Here is a 23,394-nt window from a genome sequence, read left to right as displayed (position 1 = left end):
AGAGCAGAACATGTCTGCAAGTTGATCAACTGCTATGTATTCATTCTAGTGCCTTAAATACTATTCTTATTAAATAATCTCTGGCCAGGTGAGGCGGCTCATGCCTGTAATTCCAAAACTTTGGGAGGCTGGAGAGGGAGGATCACTTGAGCTCAGGAGTTCCAGACCAGCCTGACCAACATGAGGAAACCTCGTCTCTACAAAAAATATAAAAATTAGACAGGTGTGATGGCACATGCCTGTGGTCCCAGCTGTTCAGGAGACTGGGGCACGAGAACCATTTGAACCCAGTAGGTGGAGATTGCAGTGAGCCGAGATTGCAGCACTCCACTCCAGCCTGGGTGACAGAGCAAGATCCTGTCTTAAAATAAACAAAAAAACAAATAATCTCTCTTATAAGCAGTTCCAGAACACGGACCCTAAGTGTTTCTGCTCCTCTTTTGCCAAGTCTGAGAGAGCATAGAGGTGCCCGTCACACCTGTAAAATACAATAAATAACCAAAAATACTGGCAACATTGTTAATATTAATTCAGGGCTCACTTTCTTATCTGTAAAATACAAGTTTACACAACATAAATGAGAGGGGTCACCTACCTCCATATACATCATCCACACAAATAATTTGGTCTCCTGCTTTTAAAAGATGGGTAATAGTTACAGTGGCTGCTAAACCTGAAGCAAAGGCCAAACCTAAAATAAAAATCAAGTTACAGTAAGCTGAAAAGTCAGGTCTATAGGTTAAAACACACCTCCAAGTATTTACCTGACTTACTTCAATGCAGATAGGGCAGCCATCACTGCTGAGTTGCTAGAGGCCCCTGATTAATACCATTACAAAATCTCCTTTTCTATTTCAAGAATAAGATAACTTTAAAATAAAAAATACGTAATGTGGACAGATACTTTTGTGTTAAGTCAATTTTGCCTTGGTAATAACATTTCTCTGAAATACTTCAAGAAAATAATTCTTTACAAATATCTGAGATAAAAGACCTATTGCCAGTTAAATTACAGTTTAAAAATAGCAAACTAAAGGAATTTCAGGGCGGACATGGTGGCTCATGCCTATAATCCCAGCACTTTGGGAGGCCAAGACAGGTGGATCATTTGAGGTCAGGATTTCGTGACCAGCCTGGTCAACAGGGTGAAACTCTGTGTCTACTAAAAATACAAAAATTAGCCAGGCATGGTGGCACATGGCTGTAATCTCAGCTGCGAGGGAGACTGAGGCAGGAGAATCACTTGAACCCAGGAGGTGGAGGTTGCAGTGAGCCAAGATTGCACCACTGTACTCCAGCTTGGGCGACAGAGGGAGACTCCATATCAAAAAAAAAAAAAAAAAAAAAGAAAAAAGAAATTTCAAACATAAAGAATACAGCAAAGATATGATTCAGACATTCATTACACGAATATACAATTCAGTAAATATTTTAACAAAACTCGCATCAGACCTGAGATTTGTCTGATAAGTGTAATGATAATGAATACACAAGACTGTCTTCATGAAAAAAAGAAAAAGTTTAGGGAGTTAATCTCTAATCTCTGACAGCACATTATCAGGAGTTATTGACCACTGAAAAGAAACTTTAGTGCTATTCTTAAGCACAAATTATTAGGTGAATAAACCAGAGGCTAAGAAAGTTTAGGCCAAGTGCGGTGGCTCACATCTGTAACCCCAGCACTCTGGGAGGCCAAGGTGGGCAGATCACTTGAGCCCAGCAGTTCAAGATCAGCCTGTCCAAAATAGCAAAACTCGATCTCTACTAAAAATACAAAAAAAAAAGGCTGGACGTGGTGGCCTACTCCTGTAATCCCAGCACTTTGGGAGTCCAAGGTGGGAGGATCATGAGGTCAGGAGATCGAGACCAGCCTGGTCAACATGGCGAAACCCCATCTCTACTAAAAATACAAAAGATTAGCTGGATGTGGTGGCAGGCACCTGTAATCCCAGCTACTTGGGAGACTGAACGAGGAGAATCACTTGAATCCAGAAGGCGGAGGTTGCAGCGAGCCGAGACCCTACGATTGCACTCCAGCCTGGGCGACAAGAGCAAGACTCTGTCTCAAAAAAAAAACCAAAAAAAATCAAAAATATTAGCCGGGTGTGGTGGTGCACACCTGTAATCCCAGCTACTCAGGAGGCTGAGGCAGGAGAATCACTTGAATGAGGTTGCAGTGAGCAGAGATCGTGCCACTGCACTCCAGCCTGGGCAACAGAGTGAGAAACCCTGTCTCAAAAAAAGATTTTATGTTCTAATTGGTGGTGTTATTAAATTTAATTTCCATTTATTTATTTATACTGACAGTTTCAGATGAAGATTGTTTTCACACAAATAGTACATAATAAATGTAGTATTAATAAATGTAGTATTCATGTGAATTTTTTCCTTTATTCATTTGTCCTCTATTCATATGTATTTTTACCTGATGATTACACATATGCATATTATACCAACTGAGGGACCTTGGGCAAAGAATTCAAAGTCAGTAGAACAGGAATTTTGAACTACCGAATCTGTTTCTTTTCATTCCACATTCTGTGCCTCTATGGTTTTCTCTATACATTTAAAAATAGATTCTAGACTGTGAAATGGAAATTACTTACAGTACTTAGCCCCATCCAGTGCTGCCACTGCTTTTTCAAGGCAATTCCTAGTGGGATTTCCAGAACGGCTATATTCAAAACCCTGAAGAAAACAAGTTTGAGTTCATCCTAAGAGATTTAAGTTTATTATCAGAGTCCTAACATAGACAACTACAGTTCCACCCTACCATATGAGTTTCTATTCTTTAGTCATGATATATCTTGTTTTAATACAGAAGCAGAAGAGTGCTGTGGCTATAGTCAAGAGGCTCTGAAGTCAAACAAACTCTATGTGAATTCTGTATCTGCCACTTATGAGGTGCACAACACTAGGTAAGTTACTTCACATTTCTAAAAGTCAATCTCAGTATCTGTAAAATGGGAATGAAATACAGATGTCTAATTCATAAAATCATTGTGAAAATAAAATGAGATAATGCACAAATTCACTACATGTTTCCTGGCACATGCTAATCACTAAATAAATGGCAGTTTTTATTATTAGTATTTTTATTATATTAGACTCACCTTTTTTCATTAATCTGGAAACATTAGGAAAAGGGACTTGCATGAGCCAACAGAATAAACCTAATTCTAACCTGTGTTTCATTTCCTAAGAAATAAGTGATTAAGTGATACAAGTTTCTTTTGTTTTAAGGATAGGACCTCCCTCTATTGCCTAGGCTAGTGTACAGTGGGGCAATCACAGCTCACTGCAGCCTCAAACTCCTGGGCTAAACAATCCTCCCATCTCAGCCTCCTGAGTAGCTAGGACTACAGGTGCACATTGCCATGTCTAACTAATATTTTAATTTTATTTTTCGTAGAGGCAGTCTAGCTATGCTGCCCAGGCTGGTCTTGAACTTCTGACCTCAAGCAATCCTCCCACATTGGCCTCCCAAAGTGCTGAGATGATAGGTGTGAGTCATCTGTCAGGCTGATTCAAGTTCTATTTAGCATACAACAGGAAGTTATGATCAGATCCTACAAATACTCAGCAATCATTCACATCTTGGCTCTACAAAAGCGGCTCAAAACATAGGGAGCAATTCCTGGCAAAACAACTCCACACAATACTTTTTAAAAATGTGCATTCCTGTAATCCCAGCTACTCGGGAGGCTGAGGCAAGAGAATTGCTTGAGCCCGGGAGGTGGAAGTTGCATTGAGCCGAGATAGTGCCACTGCACTCCAGCCTGGCCAAGAGTCTGTCTCAAAAAAAAAAAAAAAAAATGCATTATTCTGCTCTTACATTTATGGCACCCTGCTAGCTATATTCATCCAGTCATTCTATTAATCCTTATGACTGGGAAAGTGAAGCCAAATGTAGTAGTACCTAGAGAATGTCAAAACCAGATTGCAAACCAAGGATTTGAATATTAATTAGAAGTCCTATAATTTTCTCCCTCAGCTTCACATCACACATAACAAAACACAACACTCTTTCACCTTTGTTTCTGATTCAGAAGCTCCCAGTATTAATAATAATAACTTTTAAAAGTTTTGTTGCTATGTGCCCTTGTTTATGACAAGTTGAGCAGACTTTTTTTTTTTTTGAGTGGGAGTCTTGCTCTGTTTCCAGGCTGGAGTGCAGTGGTGCAAACTCCACTTCCTGGGTTCAAGCGATTCTCCTGCCTCAGCCTCCAGAGTAGGGACTACAGGCATGCCACCACACCCAGCTAATTTTTGTATTTTTTTAGGAGAGATAGGGTTTCACCACGTTGGGGAGGATGGTCTCGATCTCCTGACCTATGATCCGCCTGCCTCAGCCTCCCAAAGTGCTAGGATTACAGGCATGAGCCACCGCGCCCAGCCTGAGCAGATACATTTTACAGGGCTCTAGGATATTCTTACCACTCCCCACCATCACCTTCTTACCATGACCTGCAGCTGCACCCAGCAGATTAAAAAAAAAAAAAAATGCTTGGCTTCATGTGGCTTCTGCCACAGAAAAGTACCTTACATTTCTCATTCAACTCTTCAAATTCCCTTTAGTGGTCTTAACTAATTTTTAAAAAGGGCCGGGCACGGTGGCTCATGCCTGTAATCCCAGCACTTTCGGAGGTGGATCACCTAAGGTCAGGAGTTCAAGACCAGCCTGATGATGAAACCCTGTCTCTACTAAAAATAAATAAATTAGCTGGGCATGGTGGCGGGTAGCTGCAATCTCAGTTACTCAGGAAGCTGAGGTAGGAGAATTGCTTGAACCCAGGAGGCGGAGGATGCAGTGAGCCAAGATGGCACCACTGCACTCCAGCCTGGGCAACAGAGCAAGACTCTGTCTCAAAAAAAAAAAAAAAAAAGATACTAAGCAGAGTTTTTGTGGATTTAACCATCCCTGCTGGCTTCCTGGAAACATTTAATTATTAATATCACACCTGAATGGTTAACTTTTGCACTGAGTTCCAAAGCTTGGGCAGCTACGCATTCATTAAACCCTACACAAGAAACGAACTGCATGTTTGAAAGAGAGGCTGTGAGCTGAACACGGTGGCTCACACCTGTAATCCCAGCACGTTGGGAGGCCAAGGCGGGTGGGTTACAAGATCCAGAGTTCAAGACCAGCCTGGCCAACATGGTGAAACCCCGTCTCTACTAAAAAAAAAAATACAAAAATGAGTCGGGCGCAGTGGCAGGTGCCTGTAATTCCAGCTACTTGGGAGGCTGAGGCCAGAGAATCGCTTGAACCCGTGAGGCGGAGGTTGCAGTGAGCCACGATCGCACCATTGCACTCCAGCCTGGGTGACAGAGTAAGACTCTGTCTGAAAAAAAAAAAAAAAGAGGATGAAAGAAAGAGAGGTTGTGTACATATTTTGATTCTAAAATACAATAAAGAGTATTCTAAACCAGTTGTAGAAATGGCCTTAGAACTCTATCTCACAAAACAAAGGACTGTCTATAAGGATATTCCTCAACTTATATAACACACTGAAGTGGTTTCCAAAGCATAATCAAGGCTTTGGACTTACAGACTTTAACTAATTCTTACAAATCTCATAACTTTTAAATTCCCAAGACCCATCAAATATGCCACCAAAAGGGGAAAAAAAGCTATGTGATTAGCAAAGAGGGCTCTTTCACAGGCTTTACAGATCATTCATGTATGACTCTGGGTCAGTTCCTTTTCTATAAAAAGTACATAATACCTGTCCTGCCCTCTGACCTGGTTGTTGTGAGGATCAAATGGAAATAGTGTAAATATGAACATCATGAAAAAACAAATTACCATCAAGTAATTATTATGTACCATACAGCCTTAAGTACATCTCAGCAACTTATGTGGTAGGTACTATTATTATCCGCATTTATACAGGATCAATCAGAGGCTTTGATAGGTTAAATAACTTGCCCAAGGTACGGCGGCTCAGAAGAAGTGGTGTCAGAATACAAAACTAGCTTTTGACTATAAGACTTGTGTTCTCTTTTTGTTGTTGTTTGAGTTGGAGTTTCGCTCTTGTCGCCCAGGCTGGAGTACAATGGTGAGATCTTCGCTCACTGCAAGCTCTGCCTCCTGGGTTCAAGCGATTCTCCTGCCTCAGCTTCCTGAGTAGCTGAGATTACAGCTACCCGCCACCACGCCCAGCTAATTTATTTATTTTTAGTAGAGATGGGGTTTCACCGTGTTGACCAGGCTGGTCTCAAACTCCTGACCTCAGGTGATCCACCCGCCTCAGCCTCCCAAGGTGCTGGGATTACAGGCGTAAGCCACTGCACGCGGTCATGACTTGTGTTCTTAATCACTAAGCCACAATGCTTAAATGATGCAATAGGCTAAATTGTTACTAGCATTATTAGAGATAGCATAGTGTAGCTGAGTGCCTAAGAGTTGGTTCCTAAAGCAACCTCAAGTTTCTGAAGTTTGAATCCCAGCTCCAATACTTACTAGTCTAAGGCTAGTTACTTAACTCCCTATATCTCAGCTGTTTTATTAAGAAAAAATGAGGATTCCGTTCAGACTAGGGTTGCTGTTAGGATTAGATGAGACAATACGTGTAATACACATGCTATATACAAGTATGTATTTGGCACACAGTAGATACTCAATAACTATTAATACAGCTACTGGGAACAATCTTAATTCTCGTCAAGTTATCAGACCCTTAATATTTTTTAAGCTGACTCCGTACTACATCTTTAAAATTTATGCTGCTAAAAGTAACACAAAAGAGTTAGGACCTTCGGTTTTTAATTGCAAATTTGTCAAAATCACGTGAATTTCAGGCCAAATCTATATGGCAAGTTGGATAAACGGCTTCTTCCATTCCTACTTATCAAAAGAAATACGGTTGCTGGACCATCTGATACAAAGCTATACTGCAAGAATTACAGTGTAGAAACATCTTTCGGTTGCCTTCCTAATTTGTAAGTAATATGATAAATTACTTACATGCCTTTCAAATTCATAAGCCATCTTTGTTTTCCCGCCCAACTGTGGACAGCCCCATACAGACTCAGCTCACCGAGTGCTGGCCGGGCGCCTCTTGCTTGAACGTGGTGGACAGTGAGATGAGGGGCACCACAGCCCTGGAGGTCCATTGCTCTGGTTCCTGGCCCACATGGATGGCCTGCGTGGCGAAATGTTGGAAGTGAGGCAGGAAACCTTGTGAGGAGGCGTCTTTTTCCTGCATGCTGAACCGCGAAAGGAGAGAGGAAAAGAATCGGGAAGCCGGGTGTCCGGGGTAGGGAGAGACAGAAGGATCAGCCGAGAAAGAGCTAAAGCACGCAGGAAGAGCCGACTGCGAGTGCACTAAAGCGGCACACGGCGATTGTGGGGTGGATTTTATTAGCCGGCCGGCAGACAAAATCTCACGATCACAGCGGGGCGGGACCCCGCGCGGCCCATTAAGCGAAGGCCCGACGCGTCTCCCGCTCCTTATTGGCTGACAGCAGAGGCGTTGCCTGAAACGTCACCGCGGCCGCCCCTCCCAGTGGAGAAAGTGGAGGGAAGCTGGAGTCCCTGGGTCCAAGTGGTGTTGGTCCCTGCGGGCGAAATTCCTGAGTACCAGACCTGAGGAGGCTGCCATGCTGACTCCTGAGAGCCACCCGGACGTCTGTGTGACCTCAGGCCGGAGGTTCGCCCGAGACGTGGCAGAAACCTGGCTTAGTGTTGAAACGTGGTAACTGTAAACAGACCACATAAATAACCCCCTCTTATTGCGGCACTTGCCTCTGACCACCACCCTTTGCCCTGAGGGCGGTGCTGAAAGATGTAAGCCACAACGTGGAGATTGGTTAAGAAAACAGTTGCCCAAGCCGCCCAGTTTGCAGTTTGGATTCTCATCAGTCACAGTCAGCTTGCGTTTTAGGTACACTGAACTCTGTAATGACCCAGTGCTTACGATGAGTGAAACGATGACTAAAAGTGAAGGTTAAATTGTTCTTAAGACATAACGAAACTACTGTATTGAGGACGTCTATGCAGAACTCTGGCAGCTTCCTAAAATTTAGTCAATCTTGAGCTTCTTCAAGCATCATTATCTTCTTTTAAAGTACAACGAGAAACTCCCCCTAATGAGAAAGATAATGTGGCTTTGAAAAAGTTACTGGAGTCTAACATCCTTACACAAAATGCTTTTGCTTTTACACAACTGACAGCAACATCCCTGCAGGAAAAAGAAATGTTTACCTCTCACCTGCACCCAGAGTCCTACTCTCAAAAGAATCACTCCTTTAAAACAAACAAAAATCTCCTTGTTCCCTAAACAATACAGACTTGACCTACTTACTATCGTGGCTGTTTTCTAGCACCAGGAAATTTGGGGATATTTCTGTTCTTGCAAAATATTCGCTAACGATCTAAAACTTTATTAAACAAATTAAGAACAAGGAGAATAAGGAATAAACAGCTCTTAAAATGTACAGTTTGAAAGAAAGATGTGAAGAAAAAGAATGAGGCAATTTGCTTTTCAAATTAGCTTCAGGGACACTTAACCCATTCAGCACTAGAGGAGTGGTGCTTGAGTGCCTACCAGCTTTTAGAAGCCTACCAAACTTTGTATGGCTGGGGGAAAAAAATGATAGACTTCAAAACACTAATGTATATTAATACGTATTTAATTAATATTTTTCTTTTAAAAATATAACATCAACTGCAACTCACCTCAATATTTATATACAACTATAGATGGGTATTTTTGTGTGATTTGATATGGCATTTAGGGACCAAAAGGTCTAAAACAGTTCCAATTACTTTTACCTCCTAATATTTGCTGACAAACCCTGCGTTGCATAAATACAGACATTTTATTTAGTGTACTGTAATGAAGAATTATTCAGAAGATAGCACCAGGCCAGGAGTGTTCGCTAACGCCTGTAATCCCAGCACTTTGGGAGGCCAAGGTGGGCGGATCACCCAAGGTCAAGAGTTCGAGACCAGCCTGGCCAACATGGTGAAACGCTGTCTCTACTAAAAGTATAAAAATTAGCTGGGCATGGTGGTGCACACCTGTAATCCCAGCTCCTGGGGAACCTGAGACAGGAGAATCGCTTGAACCTGGGAGACAGAGGTTGCAGTCAGCCGAGATCACACCACTGCACTCCAGCCTGGGCCACAGAACGAGACTCCATCTCGAAAAACAAGCACCCAATACAAATGCTATAAATCAGGCCTGTTTTACTCTCATAAACTGAGAAAACTTTATTGGATGGCAGCTTAGTATGTATCAAGGATTTAAATTATCCCCTATCTATGACTCAACAATTTCTTTTGTAGAAAATTTTACTTGCAGGAATTTATCCTTTAGATATATTCTTAGCATGTGTACAGAGATGAGCAAGGATGCTTTTTAACCCTACCTTACTATTTTTAATAGCCAAAGAGAAAAGACTGTTTAACTAGTTATGATACTACTCTGTAATGGCTACAGTATGGCCAAGAAGTAGGAAGAGATTAGGATGTGCTGGTATATCAGAGTCTCGCTCTGTCACCCAGGCTGGAGTGCAGTGGTGCCATCTCAGATCACTGTAACCTCCACCTCCGGGTTCCAAGAGATTCTTCTGCCTCACCCTTCCAAGTAGCTGGGATCACAGATGCGGCCACCATGCCCGGCTAATTTTTGTATTTTTAGTAAAGATGGGGTTTCACCATATTGCCCAGGCTGGTCTTGGACTCCTCTCCTCAAGTGAGCCACCAGCCTCGGCCTCCCAAAGTGCTAGTATTACAGGCATGAGCCACCATGCCTGGCCTATTGGTCTCTAATTTCTAAGACAGCAAAGCAAAGTAATGTATACATTATGCTTCCACTTTTTCAAAAGAACATATGCTATGTTGCATTATTTTTAGACAGATCTTTATGATTAATATGTATAACAATCCTTCTGGTCATAGAGACTATGGATCCACAGTGGAAAGGTGATTTTCTTTACATTTTGTTCTCTTTTGTGTTCAAGTTTTACATTATGGGTACGTATTACCTTTTCAACAATAATAATACTATCAAAAACCCTAATGTAAACATTTTAGAAAGACAAGTTTATTTAGAAAATAAGCTTTTTAAATGATTAAATGATAGCCACTTTAAATCCAATAAATGGTATATAGTTTGGGGTGTGTGCTAATTTTTCATAGAGATTAGGTTGCACACAACAAAATAACATTATCATAACACTTACTGAAGAATTATTAATTCTTCTTGGGAAGGAGATTCAGCAAAAGCAGATATTTTAGAGGAAATGGGAGACTTCCCATTTTTTATATTTCTTTACTGTTTGATCCTTTTGTAAAACATAGAGTGCACTATTTTCTAATAAGTACTTCTTAAACACTATGAAAATAGCAATGTATTTCTTGTGTATATGCACGAAGACCTCTACTATTCTCATTAAAGGCAGACTATGAATAAAGATACCATGACTAAATATCAAAACAGTACAATCGGGACTTGGGAGGGATGTTCATATAATATATTATCATTATTATTATCAAGCATAAACATGTGCAATTATTCGATCTATTTTGTTTTACCTCAAAGGAAAACAATGTGTTCATCCTTGAACTTTTGTCAATGAAATAATGAGAATTATGAAGGGAATTTGGGGATCAGGGGAAAAAAGATATTACAATATAAGATCTAAATTTGGTAGACTTGCAGATTACTACAATGGGCCAAAGCCTGTCAGATAGCACCTTTTTTTTTTTTTTTTTTTTGAGACAAGGTTTCAGTCTCCCCCAGGCTGGAGTGCAGTGGCGCCATTTCAGCTCTCACTGAAACCTTTGCCTCCCGGGTTCAAGTGATCCTCCCACCTCAGCCCCCCAAGTAGCTGAGACTACAGGCATGCACCATCATGCCAGGCTAATCTTTGTGGATTTTTTTTTTTTTTTTTTTTTGTAGAGATGAAATTTTGCCATGTTGCCCAGGCTGGTCTGGAACTCCTTAGCTCAAGAGATCTGCCTGCCTTGGCCTCCCAAAGTGCTAGGATTACAGGCATGAGCCACTGCACCAAGCCAGATAGCACTTATGACACCTACCTTCACTTACTGATGTGAACGGTTTTTTGAAATAGTAACAAAAAGATATTTTGCAATCATATCAATTACGTTTTCATATGGCATAATTGAAAATTATGTCTTGAGAACAAAATGGTCTGGATATTGTTGATGGAATTATTAATGTTAATATCAAGAGACACTGGAGAGCAAATTTCCAGCACAACTACTTTCTTTTAGTGATAGATATAAAGAAGATAAGCGACATACTCATACTAATATAGCAAGTACCTCGGCTGAGAATTGAGTACAGTTTCAGACATTTAAGATGAAGAAGTAACCCCAAAATCATTTGGATGCATTCCACAATGATGTAAAAGGAGTCAAATATGACTGAAAAACAACTCAGACATAAGCAGTTAAGTACCTGAAGTTTGGAGTCAGAATGCTTGGGTTTGAAGCTCACCTCTAGAACGTGCTGTCTCTGTGACCTTGAGGGAGCAATTGACTTAATCTTTGTAAGTCTCACTTTCTTCCATAAAATGGGTAAAATAATACTTGGCAGTGCTCAAAAATAGATTCTTAAAAGCTTCTGGCAGGCCAGGAAAAGGGTGTAAGGCAAGTAGAATAAATGGGAAGCACTGAGTTCAGAGAGCTACTTTTGATATTTGTCTATCAAAACTGATATTTGCAGTACCTTTGAAGAGGAATACCATGCAGAGGTCGTGTGGTCCAATACAGAAAGTAAGCAATATCTTTTGCAATGTTCATAACTGGCACAAGGATTAAAAAAAAAAAGATAGGTAATTTGCACTATCCAGACATGCAGATGTCTTGTTCAACTAGTAATGCAGCAATTGAAAAGCTCTTGACTTTTCTTGCTTATAACTTTATATCAGAGACAAAATATTTTAGGGGGAGCAATTCTCCATGTTGCGGGACTGCTTGGCTAATTGCAGGGTGGCTGGTGGCTAGTTGCACAACCCCACATATTTCTGATCACAAAACAACAGCTCCGGTTGAGAACAATGATAAAGGAACTAATGGGGTTGCTCTGAATTTAAGCTTACCAACAAAAAGAATGGATTGACAATGAAGACATATAGAGAAATCTGGAAGAAAATGAACTTACACTGAAGATTGTGGTGTCTAGGAAAAAGAAAACCAGCCATATGAGACATATTGAATAGACCAAACCACCCCAAAGTGTGTCCCTAGAAAAGTTTGTAATGAACAAACGGCTCTGTGACCAGAAACATTAGTGAAACACTACATGCAGGCATACCTTGGCGGTATTGCTATTCAGTTCTAGTAGAGATATTTGTAACCAATGCCTGTTCTGTTTGAAATGTGCTTTGAGTAAAATGATGTCAATATGGAATCCCTCCAGAAATTTTGACACTTATCCAACTACTTTAATGATTTAAATTGTGTAATTTAGCTTAGTGCAGCTGTGTTTGAACAGGCTCTTACACCAAAATTGTGAAGGTCAATAAAATTTCTAAATTCATTCATTTGGCAACCTGGTCATTAAAGAAAAATAATTTTGGCCATACAGTGGCTCATGCCTGTAATTCCAACACTTTGGGAGGCCGAGGCTGGTCAATCACTTGAGGTCAGGAGTTTGAGACCAGCCTGGCCAGAATAGTAAAACCCCGTCTCTACTAAAAATTAGCTGGGTGTGATGGTGGGCACCTATAATCACAGCTACTCCAGAGGCTGAGACAGGAGAATCGCTTGAACCAAGGAGGCAGAGGATGCAGCGAGCCAAGATTGCACCATTGTACTCCAGCCTGGGAAACAAGAGCAAAACTGTGTCCGCCTGCACCCAAAAAAAAGAAAAGATTGTATTGTTATAATAAAGGTGGGAATAAAGTATTATAGGGACTCAGAGAAAGTTTCATGAAAGACAGAAAATTAAGCTAAATCTCGATGAATAATTAGGAGTTCCAAGGGTTAAAAAGACATTAAAGATCGCCCTCTGGACATGCAAATTTTTCTAAGGTATGAAAATTTAAAACACGTTTATTATGCACATAATTATCAAAGAGATGTTGTCAGGAAATGAGGCATTAAATAAACAAATAAGATTTGGTTTCTTTATTTGAGGGTTATGTAGTCTTCTAGGAAAGAAGAGGTTTCTAAAACGTGTATTCTTGGTATCTTGCAAAAAGAGAGACACTTTACCTTGATGAGAATAGGGTGGAGATAGGAAGTTGGGGGTAGTGGGCCAGGAAAATTAGTTCGGGGGAGCCAAACCTGTACTAAGTCTTAACAATGACCAAAGTTACAAAGGAGAAAAAAAAATGTGACATAAAACTGAAACTAACTCCAGGAGAGGGGCAGCATACTTCACGGGAGAGGGGCAGCGTACTTCATATCAGCAGAGAAATAATCTCCACATCAGTCCCTTTTCCTTGCAGAGGTGGGTGGAGGAGAGATCATGCCCATGGGGAAGCAGAGCATATGGAAGGATGAGCCTTGGGATGTCAAAAGCAAGGTCTCAGGCAGGGTAGAGGCTACAGGGAGAGCCTTGGAGGCCATGAGAGGGAGGAATTGCCGATGATAGTCAAGCAGGAATGACAGAAGGAAAAGCACACCAGATGAGCAGCACGGCTAGAGACTGCACCCAAGTCAGCAGGCATGCTGAGGGTACATTTTTAAAAACAAGTAAGCCTAGTAGCAATTTTAGATGATTCAGGAAGCATTGACATAAACTTTATGCATTCCCCAGAACCTCCACTAAAGTCTGCAATATAGAAATGTTTTTTAATAAAAATCAAGGAAAAGTGACTGAATTCATTCCACACTTGGGTTCCTGTGGAGTTGAGAGGAAGAACTGTAGGGGGTGATTTGAGATTTGCTTGGTACTAAAGACTGGAGAGTAAAGTGACCATAAGAACATAAATCTTAGGAAACAGAAATCCTGGGAAGGATGTGGCATGGGGGAGGGGTTAAATTATCATCTCTGATGTCAGGCACAGTGGCTCACACCTGTAATCCTAACACTTTGGGAGGCCGAGGTGGGAGGTCACTTGAGGTCAGGAGTTCAAGATCAGCCTGGTCAACGTGGTGAAATCCTGTCTATACTCAAAATACAAAAATTAGCCAGGTGTGGTGGCGTGCGCCTGTAATTCCAGCTTCTTGGGAAGCTGAGGCAGGAGAATTGCTTGAACCTAGGAGGCGGAGCTGCAGTGAGCTGAGATCTTACCATTGTACTCCAACTTGGGCAACTGAGCAAGACTCCCTCTCAAAAAAAAAGGAATTAGGGATGTGAGAGGGAGATAATATGTTTTAGTTACTAATGTCTTTTTTCTTTAAAAATCACATATTTATTTTTGTTATTAGATATTCAAATTGAATTAGTAATTCGAATCAGCTCCACAAAAATTTAGGAAAGACAGATAAACAAAGAGAAGAAAATACCCCTCCCTTCAAACAGTCCTCACTGTTTTCTAGGTTTCTTTGTGATGTTATGTGCATGTGTGAGTTTGTACCTGTGCCTGTGTGTTTATGTGCATATTTTTCTTAAGTGTCAGGTTGAGTTTAAGAGGAAGCCAGATATGTTTGGCTGAGCTAGGGAGAGAGGGCTTGCCAGAGGCCTGTTTGTAGGGGGAACAAAAGAGGTGTGGGCTTGGGAAGTCATCCAGAGAGAGACAGGCCCAGGTGTGCATTTGGCTCACTAAGGGAGTATTATTTATGCTGAGGTGCGTGCTTCTAGGTCCTGAGGTCTCCCTCTCACTCACCTTCAGAGGTCTGGGAGCTCCTTCCATAATAGTAAAGGGGACACAAGATCAGAAACTTTAATAAATATATTTAGTCATTACTATCTTAGTGAATTAGTTTGTTGATTTACTCTATGTTCTTCACAGTATCAAGTATCAAAATGCAGGCAATTGGGAAATGGAGATCTCTAAAGAAGAGTGGGCAGTGAGAGAAGATGATAGTCAAAAGGAAGGAATAATAGAGAAATTTCACCTGTTTCTTTCATAGGTAGGACAGGACTCCATGGGCCATTGATTACTCCTTGTAGCAGACTGGCATGTACCAAGGAATTGAGCCCAGGGCCCAGCTGTGGTTCCTGCAGGAAATTTGACATTTTTTTTGCTTAGAAAATAGTTTATTTGATGTGCTTATTTGCCTTTACGTATAATGAAATTGATATTGTTTACCTTCAGAGACTTCGATTCTCAATGAATTACTTCAGTGATACGAATTAGATAATTTAGTTCTGTGCACCTGGGTTCAAGCTAATTCTTGGGCCTAAACTGTGGAATTAAAATAAAATTATCTGAAAATCTGGAGCCCATTTTCTAGGCAATCTTCCCATCAGAAATAAAGTTCACTGACACTCAGGTAAGATTCTAACCATCAATAGATTGCAGTTAGTCAACATGAAAATTGTGGCCAAGGGAGAGCAGGAGAAGAAGCTTCTATCTAAATAATTTTTATCTTAGTGACTCTCTATTGCCCATGATATCCTGATATTATATCCTAGGAATCTAAAATCAAGATCAAGCATTCAGGTCTATCTAGAGTGATTGATGCTCCAGTATGCACGTATTGTACACAGAAGCCCGTGCCCAAGGACATTAATTAAGTTGGCAGAGATACTGAAATATGATCACTGGAGGTTATTGACTATACAGCTCCCAGTAGTCCAATCTTTGGAGTTAAATCAACACATTCTGCTTTGAATGTAACCACAGATTGGAGTTGTTCCTGCTTCTTGATACTTACTGATCAGAATCTTAGCATAAGAACTCAGGGAGAATGGCCTATCAGTAGAGCCCACATAGAGAACTGAGTAAAATATATCTATTTAGAATAATGGTTCTAAATATCTTTCAAATTCACAGAGTTAAATTTTTTGAATTTTTCAACACCAGAATTTTTGTGGCATACTTAATGGAATTAATTTCCTCTATTTGCAGATGATTGGTCTTCCCTTTCACTTGCTCCAATCCTGCATTGCAATTTGATTAGAATGCTTATTTCCCTTACCTGGCACATATAAATTCAATGAGGCAAAGTACTTTATGTTTCAATAAATAACTAGTTATATTTTGGTTTCAGTTTGAGATTAAGTTGTGCCTGCCTTACTCTTTTGTAAGTTGGATATTTTCTTATACCATTTTTCATGGCCTATTTAGCTCAGAGTTTTGGCCCATAGATACTGCTGTAATATAGAGCTCTTCAGTTGTAGCGTAAGTGATGTTTACATAATAAACAAAATATAACACACCTAAAGGTTTGTGCTACTTTGATGTACAATGGCTCACTTATAAACACATTATTTCATTTATCAGGTATTCATTGGCCAAATCAAATGTCTCAGTTCTAGGCACCTGGAGGAATAATAAAATGTAAGTTCCCATCCTCAAGATATTTCACCATATAATAAAGGGGAAACGAAAGTTAGCAAATGAATGTGCTATAAAGGATAGTAACTAATTTATAAGAATTTATAGGAGAGCAAGTTCACTATTGGGTAGTGTCAGCTAGATTGGTAGGCCCATGCCAAAGTTGGAGAGCTTGAGCCCTTAACCCCATGATGGGCCTCCAGTCACTCACAGCCTGAACGACTGTACCAAGACTGCAGGGTAGTCCTGTACAGGACACAAAGTCTTCTCTTTGTACAGGACACAACCTGCACAACTGTACCCTGCAGTCTCAACTCGGGTAAGTATGGCTTTATGTAAACAGCAGTTTTGAGACGAGCAAAAAGGTTATAAATATTATCCCTCTTTTCATAATCCAGATGGTATATTTATGATACAGAAAATTAAAACTTCAAGCATAGGAAGAAGCTTATTTTAAAATTAAAATTTACAGAAAACTTTTAAATTTAGAGAACATTAATTTGTTATTTTGTAAAAGGAATGATAAGAGACCAAATTGCAAAGAGGTAGGATTCGTTCCATCTGATTTGTAGAAACAGCACAGAAATCGAATTCTCAGTTGATAGCCACCAGTCCTGCCACAGCAAAGAGGAACCTTTTTCAGCACCACTACACGAGGGACTTTGAGAGACTTTCAGATTAAAACAGCAGATATTTGAGGACCCATATATGAATTAAGACTCTTTTAGCTCATAAAGTTCAGAAATCTTATTTGAATTAAATTAGCACAAAGAAGAATTTGTTATAATGAAAATGTAGTGTCTAGTGGAACCCATGGATAGAAATGCAGGTGCTTTTTAGGAATAGAAGAGGAGCTTAAATATTCCTAAATTATCTCACTATCTCTCATCTCTGCCTCCTTTTTTTTTTTTTTTTTTTTTAAATATGGAATCTCACTCTGTGGCCCAGGCTGGAGTACAGTGGTGCCGTTTTGGCTCACTACAGCCTCTACCTCCTGGGTTCAAGCGATTCTCCTGCTTCACCTTGCCAGGTAGCTGGGATTACAGGCACCTGCCGCCACACCCAACTAATCTTCTTTGTATTTTTAGTGGAGACAAGGTTTCACCATGTTGGTCAGGCTGGTCTTGAACTCCTGACCTCAGGTGATCCGCCCACCTCAGCCTCCCAAAGTTCTGGGATTACAGGCATGAGCCACTGCTCCCGGCATACCTTTGTACTTCTATTTCATTTTTATTTCTCTCTTTGTAGGCCTGTTGTTGTTAACTCTCTGACCTAATTGACATATACATTCCCCCTTTTCTGTCTAACATCTCCTATTTACTTATTACTGTGTCTACCACTGGAGAGTATTTGGCTTTTATTCTCAGTTCTAGTTTCATGAATTGCAGGAAAAGGTCTGGTTGGTTCAGCTGGAGTCAGGTGCCCATCTCTGTGTAAGTTTCTATAGCCAAAGGGACAGTTATTGAATACTAAATGCAGTGATGTGCTGACAATGTGTAACAGTTGGCTGTTGGAGTGGGGAGGGAGGAGGTGTCAATTTGCCTCTTGCCCCTTGCCAATATGAAGTGTAAATATTCTCACAATGGTTAGTTTCAAGCTACCAATGTGATATCACTGAATGTGGAGTTGAAAGAGATATTAACAATCGGCTTCGTAAGATGTAATAATATGAGGCAGCTCTAATAATGGCTGCTCCCATAGTAACCACGGGGATGAGAGAACATTTGTTGTGAAAACAGGAGACTCTGGGAAAAGAAATCAATGTATCTAACACAGCCTACATTGTACAATAAACACTATTGTTTTCCCCACCATATCATGTCTTTTGACTCAATTTTTCTATGTAAAGGCATATATTTAATCAGCCATGTTTAGATTCATAATGCCTATCTTTAGGATGATAAAAGGTCACAGAAGCCTTAGAATAAGAAACCAAGTATGTACAGGGTCTCAAAAATTATACCCGAAAATGAAGGCCTCAGAAGTAGCTCTCTCTGACCTTCTGCCCTTCTGTCTCTGGCCTTCCATTCTCCCCTGAGGATAGCCATAGAAACTAGAATCCCTCTTCCTTAATGCCAGTCATAGAAACCAGGTCCCCTTTTTCCCAAAGCCAGCCATAAACCCTGAAAATATTACTGTAACTTCCTTCCTGCCTTTCTGTGTAAAAACTGGCCATAACAAAATTATCTAACTTTTTTTTTACTATAGATCATAAGACCCCCATTCCAGAGGGGTCCTGCCCCATACTCAGAAGGAAGAAATGCATTCTTCAAGAGGTCAGGAAGAATCTAGATAGATAGATCTCGCTGGGTTTTACAACTCAGCCCCTTAACATTTGATCACCGACTAGGCACAGTGGCTAATACCTATAATCCCAGTACTCTGGGAGGCCGAGGTGGGTGGACCACTTGAGGTCAGAGGTTTGAGACTATCCTGGCCAACATGGCGAAACCCCATCTCTACTAAAAATACAAAAATTAGCCAGGCATGGTGGTGCACTCCTGTAATCCCAGCTATTCAGGAGGCTGAAGCACAAGAATCACTTGAACTTCGGAGGCGGAGTTTGCAGTAAGCCGAAATTGCACCACTGCACACTGTACTCCAGCCTGGACAGAGCAAGACTCTGTCTCAAAAAAAAAAAAAAAAAATTGGATCACAGTCTTTTTGTCCAATCATGTTTTAAAACATCTGTCCATACTTTCTTGAACCTAAACATACAATTGAACTGTTTGCCCTGCATCTTTGGATCTTCATTCTGAAGGCTCCCATGTCACGTAAAATTATGGTCAAATAAATTTGTATGCCTTTTCTCCTCTTAATCTGCCTCTTGTCAGTGATTTTCAGTGAACTTTCAGAGGGTGAAGAGGAAGTTCTCCTTTGTCCCCTATGTATGAAATAATTCAAAAGAGAAGACTCTTTTCTTCATATACCTATTAACTTACTCCTGTCCTATCACCTGTCTCCCATTTCTATTGTAATACATTTCTTGTAACAACAATTTACCTGTTTATTTATTATTTTTATTTTTTTTGAGACAGGGTGTCACTCTGTCACCCAGGTTCGGGGGTAGTGGCAAGGTCATAGCTCATTGCAGCTTCCCACTCTGGGGCTAAAGCTATCCTCCTGTCTCAGACTCCTGAGTAGCTGGGACTACAGGTGTGGACCACCACATCCAGTTAATTGTTATTCTTTTATAGAAACAGGGTCTCTCTATGTTGCCCAGGATATTCTCAAACTCCTACCCTCAAGCGATCCTCCCACCTGGGTCTTCCAAGGTGTTGGGATTACAGGTGTGAGCTCCCAAATCTGGCCAACAGCAATTTTAAAAGAGCTTCTCTGGACAGGTTTTAAAATACACCACCTGTAATCCTAGTTACTCTGGAAGCTGAGGTGCAAGAGTCACTTGATCCCGGGAGGCACAGGTTGCAGTGAGGCATGATTGTGCCACTGCACTCTAGCCTGTGTGACAGACCAAGACTCTGTCTCAAAAAAAAAAAAAGGCATAAAACAATCCTGGTATAGGAAAAGATAGGTTGAGAAAATGATAAATAGTAATTCCAAACTCCTCCACTAGCTATTTTTTATGAGAAGGAAATGGGCAGTACTTTGGTTCTCTCTTCTGATCTTTTAAAACCAATTAAAAATTTCTTTAAATATCCACAGTTGGTCAGTTTATTCTCTGAATGATTAGTATAGCTACTATATGTTTTCCCCAATCTCTCTCTTTGGAAAAAAAAAAAAAATAGAGACAGGGTCTCCCTAGGTTGTTCAGGCTGGTCTTAACCTCCTGGACTCAAGCGATCTTCCTGCCTCAGCTCCCCAGAATGATGGGATTACAGGCCTTAGCCACCATGCCTGGCCCACCACTCCCTTTTAAACCCCTTCTCTAGGACTCTCTTCTGCATTCTCTTCTTGACATATTTATAGAAAATAGGTGTGAACTCTCTTAATTTTCCTTTTTGCCCCACTAAACTTCCTCCAGGCACTTAGTGTCTTCTCACCTACCTGAAAGTTATGCCCTTATCTTAATAGATAAGCAGCTACTTTTTGTTGAATGCCTATTTATTCTAGGGTTCTACATCATTCCAGAAACATAAAGTATCTCAGTTTTACAAGTGAACACACTGAAGTTCAAAGAATTGATGTTACTCACTCCAGCCACACAACCAGTGAATGGAGAATCTAAACTCCAGATTCCATCCTCTCCCATACCTTCTCCAACATTTTTATCACGACTTCTTCTCCAACTCCTTCCCCACAGTATATAATCATGCTCAAGCCATTCCTTTAAAAAACAAAATCTTCTTAGTCTTTCATCCCTCTCCAGTAAATGCTCCAATTCTCTCTTAATCTCTTCATAGTACCTTTTTTTTTTTTTTTTTTGAGCTAGAGTTTTCACTCTTGTCACCCAGGCTGGAGTACAATGGCGTGATCTCGGCTCACTGCAACCTCCGCCTCCTGGGTTCAAGAGATTCTCCAGCCTCAGTCTCTAGAGTAGCTGGGATTACATGCGTGTGCCACCACGCCTGGCTAATTTTAGTAGAGATGGGGTTAGTATTTTTAGTAGAGATGAGGTTTCTTCATGTTGGCCAGGCTGGTCTCAAACTCCTGACCCCAAGTGATCTGCTGGCCTCGGTCTCCCAAAGTCCTGGGATTACAGGCATAAGCCACCGTGCCTGCCCAATCACAGTATCTTTTAAGTGTGTTCTCTCTTCCTCATCCCCCTTGCAGCATTCTTCTTCTTTTTTTTTTGGCGGTGACAGGGTCTCACTCTGTCACCCAGGCTGGAGTACAGTGGCAAGATCATGGCTCACTGCAGCCTCAACCTCCCAGGCTTAAGCGATCATGCATGCCTCAGCCTCCCAAGTAGCTCAGACTACAGGCACATACCACCACACTCTGATAATTTTTGAATATATTTTTTTAAGAGATGGTATCTCAGGCTATAAGAGATGTTGCCTAGGCTAGTCTCAAACTCCAGGGCTCAAGCGATCTGCCCGCCTCAGCCTCCCAGAGTGCCAGGATTACAGGCATGAGCCACCACACCCAGCCTTCATTGCAGCATCCTTGATCAGGTGCTACTGTGTGCTCCAGTCTGTACCCTTCCTTGCTAGTTCACCTTGCACATTACAGCCTGAATAATTTATTTAAAGTGCAGCTTTGATTATGTCAATACTCTCAAGTCTCTCCTCTCAAGAAAGGACTTCTATTTGTACTGTGTCTCTATAGCTGTACATATGTGTGTGATATGTCAAGAATACAAATATTGAACTCTACTCATTCTTCATTCCTGTATTCATTCAGCAGTTATTCAGTGCCAATTATGTGCAAGCATAATAGTTTGTCTTGGGTGAAATATTTTATTATGTGCCCTAGACTATCTATATTGCTTCCATTCTATCAGGAAGAACTTTGAAAACGAAAATGCAAAACTGATCATAGTATGCCCTGATTTAAAGCTGTTCGGTGATTTGCATAATACAAAGTTTGCATTCCTTCACCTACCATCCAAAACCCATCATGATCTTGCCTTTCCTACCCTTCTCCAATCACACCACGCTACATTCAGTTCCTTGAATATGCCAATATCCTTTCATGATTATGAGTCTTTATACATATTGTTATCCTGGAATTTTCCTTCCCCTTTCCAGATGAACTAACACTCATCTGATTCTCTACATCTCAGCTTAAACTTTTCCTTTTCTAGTTAAAATGTATCTGAAGCAACTATCCCCAGCATTAGTTTCCCTACCACAGAAGTGGGTTCAATAATAATTCTTATTGTGTTTTATTGTAATTGTCTGTTTAAATGTCTTTTGCTAAGTTATGCATTTCTGAAAGGAACAGAGCAATATTTTATCTTAGTGTCACCAGCACCTAGTTCTGTGTCTGTCATATAGAAAATGCCCCATAAATATTTGTTAAATGACTGAATAAATGCTAGGCAATCAAGGGGATACCAAGACTTAATCTTTGCCCTTAAGCAGTCTAAAAAATAAATAGTCAGAACACATCAGTATCACCAAGTTATTTACTGTGTTATTTGCTTTAAATGAAGTCGACTTTTCAATAAAGGAACTTTGTTCCAAAATGAATTAAAAACCAGAGTATGTAGGAAATCTACAAATAGATAGGCTGCTGCTGCTTAAAGCCCACTGGAGTGGTTTTTCTGAAGTATAAATCTGTCCAAAGAAAAAAAATGAATATGAAAATGTAAGAATGGTTGTTAAGATGCGAGGGAAAATGGGAGAGTAGAAAAAGTAAGCTAGGCCGGGCGCTGTGGCTCATGACTGTAATCCCAGCACTTTGGGAGACCGAGGTGGGCGGATCACTTGAGGTCAGGAGTTCGATACCAGCCTGGCCAACATGGTGAAATCCTTCTCTATTAAAAATACAAAAATTAGCTGGGCATGGTGGCAGGCATCTTTAATCACAGCTACTCAGGAGGCTGAGGTGGGAGAATTGCTTGAACCTTGGAGGTGGAGGTTGCAGTGAGGCTGAAATTGTGCTACTGCACTCCAGCCTGGGTGACAGAGAGAGACTCCATCTCAAAAAAAAAAAGAGAAAAAGTAAGCTAGACTTACTTTGTCCTCCTCTAGTTGCAGTTCAAGAAAAAAATGGAGAAAAAAAAAGCATATCTGCTACTGCTTCTAAGTCTTGTATCTTCAGATTAACACTCATAAACCAAAAGAGTTTGCCTACTACATAATCACCTTATTTAAATAGCAACAAAACAAATTATTCAGTTTTGGACTCAGTGGTTCACAGCTGTAATCTCAGCTACTTGGGAGACTGAGGCAGGAGGATGGCTTGAGGCCAGGAATTTGAGGCCAGCCTGAGCAACATGTTGAGGCAACATCTCTGAAAAACCTTTTTAAAAAATTAGCTGGGCATGGTGGCATTGTCTGTAGTCCCAGCTACTTGGGAGGCTGACGCAGGAAGATCCCTTGAGCCCAGGAGTCTGAGGATGCAGTAAGCTATGATTGAAATACTGAACTCAAGCCTGGCTGGCAGAGAGAGACC

The 23,394-nt window shown here is 40.7% G+C and overlaps 1 protein-coding gene across 3 annotated transcripts in view; it reads right to left on the bottom strand.

The window, feature by feature from the left end:
• The window catches only part of CTH (cystathionine gamma-lyase), a 29,439-nt gene extending 22,046 nt beyond the window's left edge, over positions 1-7,393 (bottom strand). For 2 of the 3 annotated variants that reach the window (XM_011936903.1, XM_011936905.1), the window contains exons 1-3: positions 7,044-7,393; positions 2,607-2,688; positions 596-691 (exon numbers count right to left, since the gene is read on the bottom strand). In XM_011936903.1, the coding sequence (XP_011792293.1) occupies positions 596-691; positions 2,607-2,688; positions 7,044-7,211 (346 nt within the window). In that variant the 5' untranslated portion in view covers positions 7,212-7,393. The remainder of the gene's footprint in view (positions 1-595; positions 692-2,606; positions 2,689-7,043) is intronic. The other variant, XM_011936904.1, reaches the window with a different exon arrangement.
• Between the last annotated feature and the right edge of the window lie 16,001 nt (positions 7,394-23,394).

The sequence above is a fragment of the Colobus angolensis genome, unplaced genomic scaffold (assembly GCF_000951035.1).
Source record: "Colobus angolensis palliatus isolate OR3802 unplaced genomic scaffold, Cang.pa_1.0 Scaffold158, whole genome shotgun sequence".
NCBI lineage: Eukaryota > Metazoa > Chordata > Mammalia > Primates > Cercopithecidae > Colobus > Colobus angolensis.
This window is presented reverse-complemented; position numbering and strand designations above follow the sequence as displayed.